Genomic DNA, 20,024 nt, shown 5'->3' on the forward strand with positions numbered 1-20,024 from the left:
CAATAGTGTGTAAACTCATGGAAATATTAATTAAACGCAAATTAGACACGATCTTGAATGAGGAGAATCTACGGGATCCCAATCAACATGGATTCACCAAGGGTAGGTCCTGCCAATCCAATCTCATCAGCTTCTTTGACTGGGTGACAAGGAAGCTGGACTTGGGAGAGTCTATGGATGTAGTGTACATGAACTTCAGTAAAGCTTTTGACAGCGTCCCACACCGCAGGCTGTTGAACAAGATGAAATTGATGGGGTTAGGAGAGACACTAACAGCATGGGTCCATGATTGGCTAAGTGGAAGACTTCAAAGGGTGGTGGTTAACGGCACCCTCTCTAAAACATCGGAGGTGACCAGCGGAGTACCTCAGGGCTCAGTCCTGGGTCCACTCCTTTTCAACATATTCATAGGGGACCTGACTCAGGGGCTTCAGGGTAAAATAACATTATTCGCCGATAACGCCAAACTATGTAACATAGTAAGTGAATGCAATTTGCAGGATAGTATGGCACAGGACCTGCTTACATTGGAAAGATAGTCCTCGACCTGGCAGCTTGGCTTCAACGCTAAGAAATGTAAGGTTATGCATCTCGGTAATCCTTGCAGAACTTACACCTTGAATGGAGAAACTTTAACTAGATTTAGGAGTAATCATCAGTGCAGACATGAAAACTGCCAATCAAGTAGAAAAGGCTTCATCTAAGGCAAGGCAGATGATGGGATGTATCAATAGAAGTTTCGTCAGCAGGAAGCCTGAAGTCATAATGCCATTCTACAGAACCATGGTGAGACCTCATCTGGAATACTGTGTACAATTCTGGAGGCCACATTACCGTAAAGATGTGCTCCGAGTCGAATCGGTTCAGTGGATGGCCACCAGGATGATCTCGGGCCTCAAGGGTCTCTCGTACGAAGAGAAACTAAACAAATTGCAGCTTTACACTCTAGAGAAACGTAGGGAGAGGGGATACATGATTGAGACATTTAAATACATCACAGGACGTATCGAGGTGGAAGATGATATCTTCTTTCTCAAAGGACCCTCGGCCACAAGAGGGCATCCGCTCAAACTCAAGGGTGGTAAATTTCATGGCGACATCAGGAAGTATTTCTTCACAGAAAGAGTGGTTGACTGTTGGAATAAGCTTCCGGTGTAGGTGATCGAGGCCAGCAGCATGCTGGACTTTAAGAATAAATGGGATGCCTATGTGGGATCCCTACGAGGGTCGATATGAAGAATTGGTCACTAGGTATAGACTTAAGAGGATGGGTCAGTAGAGTAGGCAGACTTGATGGGCTATAGCCCTTTTCTGCCGTCATCTTTCTATGTTTCTAACTAGTGCTCAGTCAAAGATTAACATTTTTTGAATGCCTATCTTTGAAGGTCTTTGACTGAGCACTATTTCTACTTATTATATATATTTTTTATTTTATTACAAAATATCTTCCTATCAATAATGTACTATATATATTGAAGATCTACAATTGTGTATGATCAAACTTTCTCTCCTGCATCTTTTTTTTACTTTACTAAAAAAATCACTACCTGTGGCCTTCACTGTTTATGGGTTTTGTTTCTCCTGTAAATGTGGTCTTGTTAAATGGTGATCCTAGCAAAAGAAAAAAAAAAAAAAAGAGATATCTTATGCTGCCATCCCTCAGATGATTCTGTTTGCCAGATTAAACAATAATAATTATATAAAGCATTACCATCTTTAGATTGTATTTAATTCTTGAATAGATATTAACTCCTGGGTTCTATATATGGTGCCCAGAATTGTGTGCCCAAATTTGTGCTTGTGCCAAAGATGCACACACAAATTGAGTAAAAGCTAATTAACAGTAATTGGATGCTAACAACCAATTATTGATTTTAATTGGCACTGCATCTTGCTGCACACTATTCTATAAAGCACTATTCTATAAACCATGTTTGTGCATGGAATTACAGAATACGGCCTCAGTGCACCTAACTTGGGCACCAGCATTTATACCAGGTTTCAGGAGGCATAAGTCTGGCACCTAAAGTCAGGTGGGGGAATTAACACTAAGCATGATTCTGTAAAAGGTGCTCACCTTTTATAGAATTGCACATAACTCCCTTAAAAACAGCAATAGAAAAACTGTGGCCTAGAACTTCTTCTCTCTCCCACCTCCAGATCCTCTAGAATCTCTTCTGCTGTCTTTCTATCTCTTTCCTGGGTCCATTTATTTATTTATTCAATTTTCTATACTTTTCTCCCAGGGGGGCTCAGAATGGTTTATATGAATTTATTCAGGTATTCAAGCATTTTTCCCTGTCTTTCACTGTGGGCTAACAATCTGTCTAATATACCTGGGGCATTGGGGGTCCTAAGAAGCAGCACGTGTCAGAACTCACAATCTCAGAGTGCCGAGGCTACAGCTCCAACCCCTGTGCCACACTGTCAGACAGAGAATGGCAGGAGGTAGCATGAAAACATTGTCTGACAAGGATCCAGCATCTCTCCCAGTCTCCCCTCCCCCCGAACCCTGGTCCTGTAATGATGCCTTAAAATTTAGCAGCCACAGCAATTCAAGCATTCAGCTTCTGACCAGCTCCAGGACCATCCTCCTATGATGTAACTTCTGTTTCCATGCATGCGGAATGTGACTGAAGGAAGGGAGAGGGGGAGGCAGCGAGAGAGACCCTGGACCCACGGGAGGGAAAGAGAGAGAGAGGCAATGGAAGATTCTGGACCCAGAAAATGAAGGAAGAGGGAAGGGAAGGCCACAGAGCTGGTCAGAGGCCATTTGCCTGAATCACTATGGCTAACAAATTTCAAGGCACCTTTCAAGATCATGCTTTAGGAGGGGGAAAAGGGAGAGATGCTGGATGGACCTGGGGGAGTTAAAGAAAGGGACTCAAGATGCTGAACTCGTGGAGGGGGAAACAGACAGAGAGAAAGACATGGGATCCTTTAGGGAAGGGAAAGAGGGAGACATGCTGGATTTCTTATATCTTGTATTTTCAGTTTCTATTTCTCTGGTATGTATATGCAGAGTGTGACTTGTTGATATTTTCAGTTAATTTGCCTTGATGTGTGTTCCCTTGTTTCATATTTCTTGAGAGTCTGCGTTTTTCACATAAGACCAAGGTGTGATATTCTGCTAGAATGTACTGTAGTTTCTGTGAGAGGTCTTGTAAGACTTTTTTTGGACTGTTTTCCCACTAGAAGGTGCATTGATGTTTTAGGGCCTGGTGTAATCTTTTCATAGATAGTTGTCCTTGGAGTTGTAAGTTAGTAGGAGTAGACTCTCAGTTATTTGGCACACATGGGGATTGGTAGATGCTGGATAAGTGTAGTTTCTGGTTGCTTGAGAGTTAACTATTAACAATAGGCCTAACTACTATAATACTATACCCCATACCAGGGGTAGGGAACTCCGGTCCTCGAGAGCCGTATTCCAGTCGGGTTTTCATGATTTCCCCAATGAATATGCAAATAGATCTCATGCATATTAATTGGGGAAATCCTGAAAACCCGACTGGAATACGGCTCTTGAGGACCGGAGTTCCCTACCCCTGCCCCATATCATACCTTTCTGGTCTGAGTCACTCTCTCTTACTCTCTTAATCATCCCCCCACCTCCACTTGTAGGTCCAGCATCTGTTCCTCTCTTCCCACCTTCCTTTTTAGTCTGGGTCACTTTCTCTCCCCCTGCCCACACTTATGGGTCCAGCATCCTTCCATCTCCCATCCCTTGCCCTTCACTCTGCAGGTCCAGCATCCATGCCCCTTCCTCTCTCCCCCCCCCCCCCCCATCCAGGGTCTGACCTCCAAAAGACCCCCTTCACTCTGTAAAGTCGATATCTCTTAACTGTGGCTCTCTCAAAGCAACAATGGCAGCCGGTCAGCAGAGGCAGCACTGTAAGCAGGCTGCTTGCGGCCATCCCCAGCAGGGCCTTTCCTCTGCTGCATCGGAACTGATGCAGCAGAGAAAAGGCCCTGCTGGGCTGGATGCAAGCAGCCTGTTTACAGTGCTGCCTCTGCTGATCTTCTGTCACTGCTGCTTTGGGAGCTGAAGGGAGGGAGGGGGTTGTCAGATCAGGATTAGCTGCTGCTTCGGGGGCTGGAGGGAGAGAGGGGGGATTGTCAAATCAGGACCGGCTGCCACTGGTTCTTCAGAGGCTGGAGGGAGGTTGATATTTTTATGACAGTGATTTTTTTTTTTTTTTTTTTGCCAGTTGGTTGAGTACCAGTTAAATTGGATTCTACTGTATTATGGTATGGTAAGGTCCACCAGATCCAGTTTTTAGCCATGGCTGCTGTTTTCTAATGATTAGAATAATAATAGCTTATAATGCACAACCACCAGTACCTTCTGAGCAGCCTGATAAATTAAGCATAGTGACTTGTTATGCAGAATTTCCACATTCTCTGTATCCACGAGATCCTCTGGTTTGTGGGATTCTTTTGATCTTCTCTGGATCCTACTTTTTATTCCGCATTAATTGGTGTGTAAGATGTAATTTGCAGAACTAGTGTACTACTTTACATTGTACTTCCCCTGTCATTGTATAGCAGTGTGTTTCTACTGTGGTATGTGTTTTATAAATCAATAAAAAGTTTGAAAAATATACTTACCATATTGTACTTGGTTTATCTGAGGTATGTACCGGTATTCATTAAAAAAAAGTCTGTCTGTTATGCAAAGTTATGCAACATGTGGCAAACTTTCTTCTGGCAACCTTAGTGTTGATAGTTGGTTGTAGAGGAATGGGGTGGGGAAAGTTGCAACAATGGGTGTGGTAGGGTACTTGGAGTGGGGCATGGGGGTGGGGAAGGGAAGGGCATGGAGCAGGGCAGGAGGGAAATTTTCTGCATCTCACACTTCTGTCTTGTTTTCACAGGTCTCCCAGAATTTATTAAGAAGCCAGCGGACCAAATTGGGGTGTCAGGTGGGGTGGCTTCCTTTGTGTGTCAAGCAACTGGAGACCCTAAGCCACGAGTAACCTGGAACAAGAGAGGAAAGAAGGTGAACTCGCAGAGGTTTGAGGTAAGAGCACTTTTTTACCTTTTGGTTTGGCCCAGCAATTTTCCTCTTCTCCTTTGGGTTTTTTGGTATTTTTTTAGCTCAGTTAGAACTGTGGCTGGGATTCAGTACCATAAACCTTCATTTGCAACTACCTGAGGGGTTCTTTTCCTCTGTTTTAAATCCTTCTTCCAATTCATTATGCCAGTCTTTAGCTAGTAGTCATACAACCAGCTAGCTCTTTCCAGAACTGTGCAATCATGGGCCTTAAATCCAACCACTACACGTTGCTGTTGTGCACTGACTGGAATTTCCCCCCTACTTAGCAACATCTCTAGCTCCCAGCTGGCCCAAGGAGTGGAAGCCCAGACAGGAAATTGAACTCAGGTTCTCCCCTGCTACTAACACACCAACCATTCCAAAAGAAGATGTTACAGATCATATGTTGAGCAGACAGAAATGCATTCCTGTTTCTAAAGAATTTGTGAGGGTCAACATATTGAAACTCCCCCTTCTCCCTATTAGGAAAGTTTTAATAAGTACACAAGATTGCACTTCCTGAACCTGAAGAACAAGGAAAACAGCACAGGAAAACAGAGAGGTTATTAGGACCTTTCTTGGGGAGCCAGTATGTTATCAATTTGTTCACCATAAAACCAAAGTGTAACAAAAAAAGGAACGAGATGTTTAGTGGTGATGTTCTGTATTCTGACCATTGCCTGATAGGTCAGCTGTTATTTTCCTAGAAGTCAAATAGGTCTTTTGTGGTTCTTCTGTTATCTCTTCCTGTCTTATTACTTACTGAAGTAAAACTGATGTTTTGTTGTAAGACAAGTGATTCAGTTCATAGTGGGATGCAGCTGCTCTTCAGTGTTCTGGAGCTGATTCCAACATATTCAGTGATCTCTCCCTGCCTCCCCCTCCACTGTTTCTCTCTCTCCAGACGATTGAGTTTGATGAGAGTGCGGGAGCAGTGCTTCGTATCCAACCCTTACGAGCTCCGAGGGATGAGAACGTGTATGAATGCGTCGCTCAGAATGCCCATGGTGAGATCACTGTCAGTGCCAAACTCAGCGTCCTACGAGGTAAGGACATATCTTTTCAATCGTCCTTTCAGGCGGACATTACCAGGACTTTTTGGGTGTAGAATGAAAAGGTAAAGGGGGCTGTGAGGGAGTGAGGAAAGAGAAAGAAAGGCAGAAATAGAGATGACTTGGGAAGAAGGCAACATTGAGAGAAAGGCAGGCAGAAAATGGAAGGATATTTGCAGGACTGGGGTATAAAAGCTGTAAAGACAGGGCTACACTTGAGACAGAGAATGAGGAATAAAAGTATAGACTAAAACAGAATGATGGACTGAGAGTGGAGCTGGAGAGGAGATAGTGCTAGATTTGCAAAGGGCAGTGATCTTCAATGCAATGCCAGGGGGGACAGTGGCAGCCCCTAAAAGTCTCTGTGGTGGCCTTCATAATCATTCTGGCTTTGTATCTGCTACTCTTTGCCTCTTTACCCAAGCTCATGGGAGAAAACACTGCCTGCTTGAACAACAAGTCACTCTATATGGCTATTACTTTCAATGGTCACACAGTTATCCAAGATCCAAAGCATTTCTCAATAGATGAAGAGAATGCATTTTAAAATGCCTACCTCCTTGAGGATACCCGCATTAAAAAGATTGAAGGCGAGCTGGTGAGGCAGATATCATAGACACACACTGGTCAGCAGTGTCATAGCCTTGAATGGAAAGATATTTGGCAGCTCTCCTTCAGCTCATTTGAGTCCAAAGTGGCTCCAACTTAAAAATTAGTGAAGACCACTGGCATAGGGGATTCAGAAGAGACTAATTGGGAAATGGAGAACTTATGAAGAGGAGAACAGAGATACAGTAAAGTAAGCTGAGAATTAACTATTCATGTAGAAAACCTTTTGTCTTCAAGTGAATGTTTTCAGACCTTTTCCCCTTTTCTCTTGTACATTAATTATTAAGCAATTGCTATAGTGTAGGGGAAAGAAAATGGAATATTTTCCTCCTTCATCATACTCCAGTCTGTTGATTTTCTGAAATACTGATGAGGGAGGAAGCGAGGAGCTTCTTTTCTATGAACATTAGAACAATGATAGCCCCCAGTGACTCTGGCTGAAACTGAGAGATTGCAGTGTGCACACGCAGCTTGCGTTACTCTTTGATCCATGACATATCAGTGCCAGGATGTCACCGACCTGATGGTCCTTTCCAATAGCACTTAACTTATATTCTCGAATATAAATTGAGATTTTGATTACCAAAAATGGAGATCTCAGTTTATATTTGAGTCCCACCAGCTGACCCCCTTCCTGGACCCACTATAGGCCTCTCCCCAGGCCTACCTTACTGCCCTGGTGGTTCAGTAGTGAGCCAGGGCAAGAGTGATCAATCACTTCCTCCCTTCCCCAAGGAATCCTGTGTGCTGGTTCTGCACCCAGTCTCCCCCCTCCTTTCCTACTGCCCTGGTGTTCCAGTGGTGAGCTGAAGCAAGAGCGATCCTCTCACACTTGTGCCACTGCAATCTCTTTACTAAAGATGGCTGCCACGAGTTCCCATGGCAGCCTCATGAAACCGCAGCAGGGATCGCTCATGTCCCAGCTCACCACTGAACCACCAGGGCAGTAAAATAGGCATAGTAAGAGGCCTGCAGTGGGATCGTGAGGGAGAGAGACAGACTGGATGCAAAGGCCAACAGACAGGACACCTCGGGGAAGGGGGGAAGGAAGCTAGGGATTGATTGCTTGCTTGCTTCTGCGCCAGCTTACTACTAGACCACCAGGGATGTAAGGTAGGCCTGGAGAGAGAGACCTGCTATTGGACAGAGAGGGAGCAGGCTGGGTGCAGAACCAGCAGATAGGACATCTTAGAGAAGGGAGGGGATCGCTCCTGCCCTGTTACTCCTCGCTCCTGCCCTGTTACTTGAATACGAACTATCAGTTTATATTCGAATTAACATTTTCCCCTAAAAATGGGTATTAAAAAATGTTATCAGTTTATATTCAGATGGGTTTATATTCGAGTATATACGGTAGTGTCAAGCTCTGATAAACTTTCCCTTAGGTGTCCTGACATAGATATTCCCGCCTGCTCAGTATGGGGAAGCAATTTTGAAACACCATGGAAAACTTTGGCATCTGATAAAATGGACTCTAGTCCTCAAAAGTCCATGCCTCAATAAATTGGTTAGTCTATAAAGTGCCACATGCCTTTTATCAATTTTGTTGCACCAGACTATTGCGGCTCTCTCTTATAAAGTGTTTTCACAAGTTCATTGATACTTTGTATATATGGAAATTACTTTGAAAATGTGGGGCCAGCCAGTAGTTGTGACCAATGAACATTGCACCATGAAGAACCCTTGGGGATTTCAAAATGAAATCTCCACATGTTGTTTATTGGTTCCACCCTGACCCAGTCCTGTCCCTCTGTAGTGTGGATAAAAGCATGTATACTTACCTTCAGAGAGAGAGTGGGGTAGGGCAGTAATATTCAGCTCCTGACCATACCAAGGTTAGTAACATGAGCAAAATCAGCAGAAGACTCTCATCTTTGGGGCCAGGGCTTGTGGAAATACCTGAACCTGGCAATTGTTTGGAATCAAGAAAGTTTCATTGCTTAAAGAGGATCCTTTTTGTATGTGTTCTGAAGAGGAAGGAAACTGAGAGATACCTATATCTGAATTATTATGCAGTGACTGTATACACATGCGTGCTACTGGTTGTGTCCACAAAAATATGCATGTGGGAGAAAGATGAGTTAGATTAATCCAATCTCTGTGTATGATTCCTCTGCTATTTGAAGGAGATAGCTTTTATACTGCTACAGTGCCAGTGGGTGTGCTGCATTTTGTGACTGAAGGTGCTCAGGAACCTCCAGGTGTTGCAGCATCTGTGTGTATCTCTGTCTCTCTCTCTCTCTGCATCAAGGGAAAGAGGTTGAGATGCTTATTACATTATTACCATGTCTATGTGCAAGCCACACTTCCTCCATTGTTGCCATATGGGGCTGATTGAGGCTGCGACATGATTTGTATATACACGTGTATGACATCCTCTTTCTGCAAAAAAAATAAGGTTGTAAAAAGCCTAAATCCTAAATACACTTCATCTCTGTGACTGAAGGAGAACCAAGATCACTCTGTGTCTTGCTGCATACATCATTTTGTTTACTTCAGTGGGACTGAGACTTTTGTGGTTTAATGCAGGGGAATCTATCTACTGGGGGAAGGGGGCATGAAGGAAGCCTCAATTTCTCAGAAGGGAAGGAAATTTTCAGATTTGAAACCAAGCAGACACTTCCAGTGCTCCGTGAATCAGTTCCACTGCTAATCTGATACTCAAATCTAATCACGCCTGTAGCCGCAGTTGTTTTAATTAAACTCCAAGGAATTCTGCACAATGTGCTAGAAGATTAACATTTTTGTTTAATTAGAGACACTCAGTAATAATAGTTGTATGAGGCCTGCCCCCGCCACACACAGACACATGTGCATGCAGACGCGCACAGCCAGTCAAGATGGGTATTCTCAGCATGGATTAATTGGTTCATGAAACTAGCAAACTCTGGTTTAAAGCAGGTGGGGCTGCATCATTAATAACTTGAATTCTAGAAATAATCATCATGGTACCATCATTTTTTTCAAGCATGCACATTCATCCCCAAATTCTGTATATGACACTTATGGTTGTGTGTGTATATTGGTGCATATAGCCAAAGTGTGTGCACAACTTAATTGTCCTAATTGGCGCTGACAATTGGCAATGAATAGTTTCTAATGGGCACTAATTTTTTTAACCTGAAAAGCACAATTCTGTAAAAAGTATGCACCAGTTGCATTGTGCATATTTGAAAAGGGGGCATGGCCAGGGCAGATCGGGGGTGTTCCGAAAAGTTATGCGCTCGGTCTTTGTAAACCGTATAGTTAATATACGCCTGATCTGCGCACAAATTAGGCACAGGCATTTAGACCTGGTTTTAGCTGGCATAAATAGGCATAGCTGAGTTGTGTGTGGTACACTGACCTTAGCGCGAAGTACACGGCGCGCCAACAATTCCGCTCAGTCGAATGCGCGCAACGAAAAGTGCACACATGAAGGGAACGGAATTGTCAGGGCATAATTGCAAGTGTAGTGGGGGGGGGGGTTGTGGCAGTCTTTTCATTTAGAGCACTGAGCATTGAGCACCTCTCCTAAGAGAGTGAGAGCACGTAATTGTAAAAGGTTCCCTCCACACACACCGCGTCAGAACGAGAGTGCGAGTTGTAATCAGGATCTAAGTGTAGTGTGGGGGTTTCCCCTCTCCATACACCCTGAACAAGAGTGCAAACCGGCCCCCCCGGAACGACAGTGGGGGTTTCCCCCATGCCCCCTTGAGAGCGGAAAATGGAACACAAGAATTGCCATACTTGGTCAGACCAAAGGTCCATCAAGCCCTTTATTCTGTCTCCAAAAGTGGCCAAACAAGGTTACAGTTATCTGACAGAATCCCCCCAAAATGGCAAGATTCCATGCTGCTAACTTCCACGGATAAACTGATTAATGGGTTTTTCCTCCAGGAATTTGTCCACACCTTTTTTTTAATAGAGTTACTTTAACTACTTTTATCACATAAACAGATAATGAGTTTGAGATCTTAACTGTGCAGTGACCCCTGAATTCTATGTACTGTGACCAAGGTTGTGCAAATCTGTGTGCATTTCCAATTTGCATGCACAACTTCATAGTTTAATAAACCAATCCATGCCAATAATTGCCAATTAACAAGTAATTATTGACACTAATTAACCATTTTTCACCCAACTTTCTAAGTATATTCTATACAATGATAAACATAAATGCTCTTGCGTAAATATTAAATCAAAGAATATCTATATTCATTCAGGCCAATGTATTACTTTTCTGTGTTGTCTCAATTCAACCAAAAGTATTAAGGTTGCTCCTTTCAAGCTGAAATATTGTCTTATGTTTTATGAGCCATAAGAAGCGGCACTCTAAAATATAGACTTTATAGAGTATTTCACTGCTATGCTTCTTCATCGGCTCATTTCAGACATTTATCTATATTCATTATATGACTATATAGATATTTTGAACTTATCTGAACAGCTAGCAAAGTATATAACCCAATGACCACCTGTAGTCATTCAAATTGCAGCACCGCCGAAATGAATGTTTCGTATGTAAGTAACTGCTTCAGGGCGCGGTAGTCTATTTAGCTGGTTGCTTGTTTAACATAGCAGACACAAATGCTCATTTCAGCAGACAACCTACGTGGACTTGCCTAAATATTAGTCATGTAGATGGGCTTTACGTGTGATTCAATAAACTGCGTCTGTCTCCAGAAGTGGTTTATATAATTGCGCTAAGTGCCGACCTTTTCAGCACCAATTTTTAGGCAATATATAGAATTTACTCCTGAGTGAAGAAATATTCTCTCTGATTTTAAATGTACTGCTTTTTAACTTCATTGTTTGTACTTTTTGAGAGTAAACAATCAATTTCAATTTATCAATTCACATTTCACCTCTGTTTGATAAAACACAAATCAATGATCATATCTAAATGGTTTACAGTAATCATAACAGAAGTGAGCCTTGAGGAGAAGCCACAAGAGGAAGCCTAAGTTAAAAATGTAATATAATAGGGGCCTAAGTACAGTCATAATATAATAGTAGCCAGAGCTACATGGTAAATTTCACTCTGCTCATGATTTTATATGTAGACTTATCATATCTCCCCTTAGCTGTCTCTTTTCCAACCAAAGAGCTCCCGTGTCCTTAGCCTTTCCTCCTCATATGGACGTCATTCTATCCCTTTAATCATTTTGGTTGCCCCTCTCTCTATCTTTTCTAATTCTGCTGTATCTTTTTGAGATTTTATTAAAGTATTTTTATATGCTCTGCCTTGAGCCCTTGTTACTTTAGCAAAATAGAAATGTTAGATGAAATTATGTATTTTACATTTTTAAACTCATAAATCAAAAACACAAAAAAGAAGTGGAGGAACAAAACACACTGCTTTTCAAAAACAACTCCACACAATTAACTCCCAACGAAAGTTTTTAAAGGAGGAAAAAGCCTCAGGTTGGAAGTGAGCCAAATAATCAGCCCAACTTTATCAACATCACTGGCATAAAAAAAAACCTCCGGAACGCTATTGTGGAATGAATGTAGGGCAGTGCAACCAAGTGAGCATTTAACTCCTCCCCCACCTACGTGGACCCATGTTTCTTGGTATACTGACCACTTCTTCAGGGCAACAGGTTTTGAGTGTGCCATATAGTTGCTTCCTCGGATCAACTCCAGCTGAACATTTTTTTTTTTAATTTATCAATTTTCAAACAATATCATTTTATACAAATAATAATAAGAAAAGAGAAAAAGAAAAACCAAAATTTTTACAGACGTTGAAGGATATTCTTTACAACATTGCCCTTTTATCTCCTCTAGTCCACATAGCAGGAGAACTTTCCTGACATTAACTTAAAAATACAATGAAATATAATCATGATCTAATCTAAGATCAAATTTTATGGTGCAAAATACTACTGAACTCCATTTATAATTAATTCAAGTGGGAACTAATTACTAGTTTCACCGCTGAACATTTTTAATACATAATAGCATAGTAAACGACAGCAGATAAAGAGTTCAACGATCTATCCTATTGTACTCCAATCAAAAATTCCTTAGCCATTTACAATCAAACACAGATATCAATCACATTCAATACATACATTTTTACAAACAATAAAATTCTTAAAAGCTCATAAAATTAAGCATTATAATTAAAACCACTAAGGAGCTCTTTTACAAAGGTGCAGCAAAAAAAGTGGCTTTAGCGTACCCTGCAAGGGATATGATGGCTGAGTTTCAGTTTTTGATGCAAGAAAAAAATCTGTAGAAATATATATTCACCACAACATTCAATCAGTAGCCCAGTGGTGCCACGCTAACCGTTTTGCAAAATTGCACTCATATTTTACCTCTGTCCCCCCCCCCCCAGATATGCCCCTCCTTAAAAAATATATATTTTAGTATAAGTGCACATACAAAAATTACCACAGGATGCCTCAGCACGTCATTTTAAGCTGTGTTAAGCAAGTTTTCGTTCTTACCACAGATTTGTAAAAAGACCCCTAAGGGTGGAATTCATCAAAAGGCACTAAGCGCATGATAACCACTAAAGACACCCATTATATTCCTATGGTGTCCTTTGATGAATTCCTCCCTAAATATATAAGAGAAAACCTAAAATGTAAACTTTAGTCCAACTGCTACCTTTACATGAGAAATGTTTGAGGAAATAAAGTTTTGAGCTTCAAATCAAATTACTGTAAATAACTTAGGCCCCCCTTTTATCAAGCCGCGTTAGGATTTTTTAAGGTCAGCCACTGTGGTAGATGTTCCAACGCTCATAGAAATTTTATTTTTGCTGTATTCATGAGGGTTCCTGGATGTGAGCCAAATTTAAGGGTCTTGTGCGCTCATGTACCCAAGTTGGTGGAGTGCTAAGCACAAAGATGAGAAAGCTGCCCTTATAATAATAATAATAATAATTTTATTCTTATATACTGCCATACCGAAAAAGTTCTAGGCGGTTCACAACAAGGTGAGCTAATACATGGGATACAGATAAAATACAAATTAGAATAATGGACTTAAAAACAGATAAAGACAGAAAGCATTTGCAGAAAATATCGGCATGGCAGGGAAAGAAGTAATACATAGAACAGATAAAATACATCAAGTTGAATATAAGGAACTTGATTGAAAAAAATGAAGCAGAATGCATTAAGATACCAGCCTATCAAAGAGTTGAATCTTTAACAATTTTCTAAAATCAAGATAGGAAGAGACCTCTAACATAATTTTTCCAAGCCATACATTCAATTTAGTAAGGAGTGATTGCATACCAATGGCTATGCCATATGGTTGGCAGCTGGACAGGATGTACAGAAGTTAAGTGGATAGTTCAGATAGTGTTTTTCTGCCACCATCTACTTTGTTGCTATGATCCCAATAGCCTGGAATTCTGGAGGTGGTGTTGGAATATGAAATCAAATCTCCCCTTCATGGCAATGCATAGGACTGCTGGTGGGTAATTAAGTTGATATTCTAGATATTGAAACAAAAAAGTGGATAGTTGTTATGCAAATTTTTGCCCTTTCATTTTTTAATCTCTTCCCCTTTGCTCACATTAAAGTTGGCAATAGTCTCTGCTCGCTCTCTCTCTCTTTTTTAAATTTAGTTTTGTTTTGTCTTGTTTTTAGAGGATCAGTTGCCACCTGGTTTCCCAAACATTGACATGGGACCCCAGCTGAAGGTTGTGGAGCGCACAAGGACAGCCACTATGTTGTGTGCTGCCAGTGGAAACCCTGACCCTGAAATCACATGGTTCAAAGATTTTCTGCCCGTTGACCCTGGCACAAGCAATGGAAGAATCAAACAGCTGAGATCAGGTAAGAGTTTTGCATCATGTAGCAATGCAAATGGAGCAAGCTCATTGCAAAAATAAATAAATGGGTGCCTCATATACTTGACAAAAGTTGATGCTAATACAAGCGAACCATGCCCAGGAGGACGTGTTTCTCACACTGGAAAAGGAAAATGCAGTGTAAGCAAGAGCCAAATGAACAAGAATTTATCAGCCTAAAAGGTGTCTGAGATCAGAAAATAGTAGGAAACTGAGCTTAGTGGGTAAGATGTCAATCTCTCATGTTAGGATTGGTGCAGCGATGCTGTCTGTTGCAGGTGCTATGCTTTGGAATGCATTGCCTGGAATTTTGCGATACTGTGCTGGGAGGATGAATTTTAAGAAAATGTTGAAAAATCAATTGTTTGTTAGTGCTTTCCTGTGTTAGGTTCTTTCCCTAAGTGTAATTGTGTCTTTATGTGGTGTTTAACTTGTTATGATCGTAATCTTTGTAAACCGTGTAGTTAATATATATGGTATATAAATTTTTTAATAAATAAATAAGACACTCAATAGAAGAAACCAGGCACTGGGGGAGGGTAGGCATGCTCAGTAAGGCTTGTATGCGGCATTTGTTCTATGAAACAGAAGACATGTATGTAGAGTGGGTTGTGCTCAGGCAGGAATCCATCCTCATTCAGGGCTTTGAGGGAGAGAAAAACACAGAATGGGTGTGCTTCTGCAAGACAGAAAAAAATATATCTGTATCCAATGGGATTTGGTGGAGACTAAGCACATGGGTTGGAGGAAGCCAGTTTGAGCCTAGGAAAGGAAGGATCTGAATTGACAGCCTCATTCAGTATCTGGAAAGCAATTTAAGGGGGAATAAATCAAACAGCATTAGGGTTTAACACACCTTTAATGTGCATTAAAGGAATTAGCATATGCTAAATTCTAAAGCCCATTTTATACCTATGGACTTCTAAAGCTACAATTCTATATATATGGTGCCTAAAAAATTGGCACTAACTAGTGCGACACTTAAGTGCAATTCTGTAAAAGTTATTTTGCTGACTGTCGCCAGTTTTATATCTGGAAATTCAGTGCCAGTCCTTGACCAGCATTGAATTTCCAGGTATAAGAAACCAACAAAATAATAGATATTTAAGTGCATTATTCAGCACTTAACTGGCTATGGCGTTCCATTTATGCAGTTACCTTGTCCAGGTAAATGTTGAATATCGGCACTTAACCAGTCAAAGGCTGACTCTGCCCTCGGAATGCCCCTCCCCCAAAATACTGTTTTCGACTTGTGTGCTTACCAGACATTTGCAACAGCACTAACTGGATAAGTGTCACTGAATATGACCAGCTAGCCCCAAACAAGCGATTTAACCAGCCAGGAGCTGTTTCTGGACAGTCAAATCACTTTGAAAATCAACCCCATATTCTTTAAACTGTGCTTATTCTATTCTAAACATATTCTAAAAATGTGCTTTTTTATACTTCCTCTGTAACTTTTCCTCTTAGCATATCAGAAGTAATATACTGTTATAAAACAGGCTTGGTCCTTGTGGTCTACCTCAAACAGTTTTCAATATACAGTAATTGAAACATATTAAATTAATCTAGTTCTTCTGCTATAGATATGCAACATATCTCATGAATATTTACCATCTATCCTGAAAACCTTCACCTCTTTTGGAGGCCCCAGAGGTCAGATTTGCTAACAGAGGAAAGTAACATTTAAAAAGATTTCAAGTAACGTAAAGAAATCAAACACAACCTCCAGAGTGGTTTCCGATTTGTAAGTCTCAAGTCACTTTCTTCCATGACACATTTAGCTATGCCGCTCTTTGGTTAGACTTGGACACTTTAGAAGTGACTTTTCACAACCCAGGCCTGGAAGCACATCTAACCAAACTAGTTTTCTATGGCTGTGCTAGCAAAATGTCTTTCTTTTGTTATTGGTGGTATCCAGGTTCTATAACACTTTGGGTTTTATTGTTGTTTTAGCAAGTACTAGAAAGATTTAGCATATGCTAAAAAATAAAAAATAGGGGACATGAAACAAATACTTCTGTTCTGTGATCATGAAAGAAAATCCTAAAGAAGGACCTCCGTTGGCTTATAAAGATATATATGGAAGTGGAGTAAATACTGCATCAATCATGTCTCTCCTCTCCTCCATTTAGGTCTTCCAGTCTCTTCACATACTTCTTTTGGTTCAAACCCCTTACCATGTTCATCATCTTCCTCTGGACCGCGTCAAGTCTTTTTATATCCTTCACCAGATATGGCCTCCAAGACTGAACACAATACTCCAATGCAGCCTCACCAACGACCTATACAGGGGGCATCAACACCTCCCTTCTTCCGCTGATTATGCCTCTTGCTATACAGCCTAATATCCTTCTGGCCAAACCACCTTATCACACTTTGGATCCTCAGACAAAATCACTTCAAAATCCCTCTCTCTGTCAGTGCTTATCAGCCTATCACCTCCCAGCACTTACGGTTCCCTTGGATTCTACCCCCTAGAAACTGAAAGCAGACAAAACCATGGGGGCCTGATGGGATATATCTGAAGATGTTGAAGGAGCTCAAAGAGGTTCTGGTAGGCCCTCTTAAGGAGTTGTATAATAGATCCTTGGAGACAGGGAGGTTCCACGGGATTGGAGAAGGGCAGATGTGGTCCTTCTCCACAAAAATGTGAGTGCCTTCGCCAAAGGGTTAAAAGGGAAGGTTTGCAGACGACATGAAGATTTGCAACAGAGTGGAGAGACTGACAACATGAGAAATGATCTAAAAAGAATGATCTAATGTTTGGCAGTTAAAATTTAATGCAAAGAAGTGTAGAGTGATCCACAAGGGGTGTAGAAGCCCAAAAGAGTCATATTTGCTAGAGGATGAGAGGCTGATAAGCCTAAACTGGAAGAGGGACCTTGGGGTGATAGTGTCAGAGGATCTTAAGGCAATGAAACGTATACTCATTCATTTCATTCATTCATTTTTCTATACCGTTCTCTCAGGAGAGCTCAGAACAGTTTTCTTGAATTTTATTCAGGTACTCGAGCCGGAAGGATGCTAGGGTGCATAGAGAGAGGCATTTCCAGTAGAGGAAAAAATATTTTAATCCCTCTGTCAAGTCATTGGTGAGGCCTCATTTGGAGTATTGTGTTCAGTTGTTTAGGCTGTATCGTGCTAAGGACATCAAAAGACTTGTGGTTCAGAGGATATGGGGTTTGTGCCAAAAGACGTATGAGAAGAGATTTGAAGAGCTCAGTATGTATTTCCTAGAGAAAAGGTGGGATGGAAGGCATATGATACATAGAAACATGATGGCAGATAAAGGCCAAATGGCCCATTAAGTCTGCCCATCCGCAGTAACCATCATCTCTTCCTCTATCCCATGCTTTCTTGAATTCAGACACAGTCTCTGTCTTCACCACCTCTTCCGGGAGACTGTTCCAAGCATCTACCACCCCTTCTGTAAAAAAGTATTTCCTTTGATTACTCCTGAGCCTATCACCTCTTAACTTCTTCATTCTATGCACTCTCATTTCTGAGCTTCCTTTCAAATGAAAGAGACTCGACTGATGCGCACTTACACCACGTAGGTATTTAAACGTCTCTATCATATCTCCCTTCTCCCGCCTTTCCTCCAAAGTATACATATTGAGATTTTTAAGTCTGTCCCCATACATCTTATGATGAAGACCACGCACCATTTTAGTATCCTTCCTCTGGACTGATTACATCCTTTTTATATATTTTTGAAGATGGGGTCTCCAGAATTGTACAAATATAAGTAAACCCACTTCTGAGTGAACTCTATACAGAAGGGGGCAGCATATATATAATGGCTTTATCAAGGGTTCTATAGGACCTATTTTCCAGCATCCATTCTTTCTTTAGGGCTAAATTTAACTGGAAAATATCTCCTATAGAACTCTTGATAAAGCCATTATATGGCGAAACGGGTCCCATCGAGCTGGCTAGTAATGTTGCATAATAAAGATAAGTGACAAAAATTTACTGTGACAATCTTTCATTGAAGTTTATTGGTAAATTGAATTAGCAACAGTAAAATTTATGCATACATCAATGAAGAGGTGGCAACAAGGGTGAAGGATTAAGATATTAACCCTGTTAATTTCAACATCATATATATATATCCTGCCCCCTTCTGTATAGGGTTCACTTGGAAGTGGGTTTACTTATATTTGTGGAAGGTTCCATTTAACCTCACTTCATCATCTTCTTGATTCCGGTAGTCTCCAGAATTGTACACAATATTCTAAATGAGGTCTCACCAGAGTCTTATACAGGAGCATCAATACCTTCTTTTTCCTATTGGCCATACCTCTTCCTGTGCATCCTAGCATCCTTCTAGTTTTCACCGTTACTTTTTCAACCCGTTTGGCCACCTTAAGATTATCACAGTAGAACTAGAGGATAGGAGACTTAGGAGCAATGTCAGGAAATATTTTTTCACAGAAAGTGTGGTGGATGTCTGGGATGGTTATGAAAACAAAATGATGACCGAATTCAAAAAAGTGTGGGATAAACACAGAGGATCACTATATAGAAAAAGGATGGACTGCAATTAAAGCAAAACTTAAATGGCCTCATAGCTGAAGAGTTTTAATGGCAGCTTTAGATATTGGCAGGGCTGGACAGACATTTACGGTCTGTGCCCCAAAATGGGCAGGGAAAAGGAGATAAGGGGCTCATTTTCAAAACAACAAAAAAATGTCCAAAATATGGACTTTTTTCCTCAAAATTGTCCAAATTGCAATTTTTGGAACGCATGTTTCAGGCATTTTTCTTTGCAGATCGCATAAATCACAGGGAGACATGTTTTGGGCTGGATCAGGGCAGGCCCAGATTTTGGACATTTTTCAGCCATAATGGAAAAAGTGAAAAAAAACAGCCAGAGCAAAAAGTAAGTCTTTTTGTCTAAACTTGTTTCAATCACAAATAAGATTACAAAAAAGGTGCTCTAAATGACCGGATGACCACTGGAGGGATCAAGGAATGCACCCCCCCTCCTCATTAGTCTCTCCCACTCCCCACCCCACCCCACCCCCAAAGATGTGTCACTGACAGTAGATACCTGGCTTTATGACAGCTGCAGACATTATGGCCATTCCTATTAAAGTAGCAAATAGGTCCCAGGAGCAGCCTAGTGGTTGGTACAGTGAATTGTAGAAAAGGAGACCCAAGCCCATATCCTACTCTTACTATTACACTTGTGGTAGAAATTGTGTGCTCCCCCCAAAATACCTACTGTACCTATTTATAAAAGACACTGCAGGCTTGAGAGCTATTGTAGTGGTATACAGTTAGTTATCCCAGGACAAGCAGGCAGCATATTCTCACTGATGAGTGACATCACCGACGGAGCCCCGGTACGGACCACTTTAAGTGCATTGCCACTTTAAGAACTTTAGAAAGTTTGTGATGGTCCTAACCGCGCAAGCGTGAGTGCCTTCCCGCCCGATGAGGGCGCATGGTCCTTCAGTTTCTTAGTTTCTGCAGAGCTAAGAAGTTGCGTTTCAACCGCTTTCGCGGTTTTCTAACTTTT

At 41.3% G+C, this 20,024-nt stretch overlaps 1 protein-coding gene across 20 annotated transcripts in view; it reads left to right on the forward strand.

The window, feature by feature from the left end:
* The window catches only part of PTPRS (protein tyrosine phosphatase receptor type S), a 532,810-nt gene that overhangs the window by 314,551 nt on the left and 198,235 nt on the right, over positions 1 to 20,024 (forward strand). For all 20 annotated transcript variants that reach the window (XM_033953845.1, XM_033953844.1, XM_033953846.1 and 17 more), the window contains exons 3-5: positions 4,875 to 5,020; positions 5,940 to 6,081; positions 14,292 to 14,480. In XM_033953845.1, coding sequence (XP_033809736.1) covers positions 4,875 to 5,020; positions 5,940 to 6,081; positions 14,292 to 14,480 — 477 coding nt within the window. The remainder of the gene's footprint in view (positions 1 to 4,874; positions 5,021 to 5,939; positions 6,082 to 14,291; positions 14,481 to 20,024) is intronic.

Source organism: Geotrypetes seraphini, chromosome 8, assembly GCF_902459505.1.
Source record: "Geotrypetes seraphini chromosome 8, aGeoSer1.1, whole genome shotgun sequence".
NCBI classification, from domain to species: domain Eukaryota; kingdom Metazoa; phylum Chordata; class Amphibia; order Gymnophiona; family Dermophiidae; genus Geotrypetes; species Geotrypetes seraphini.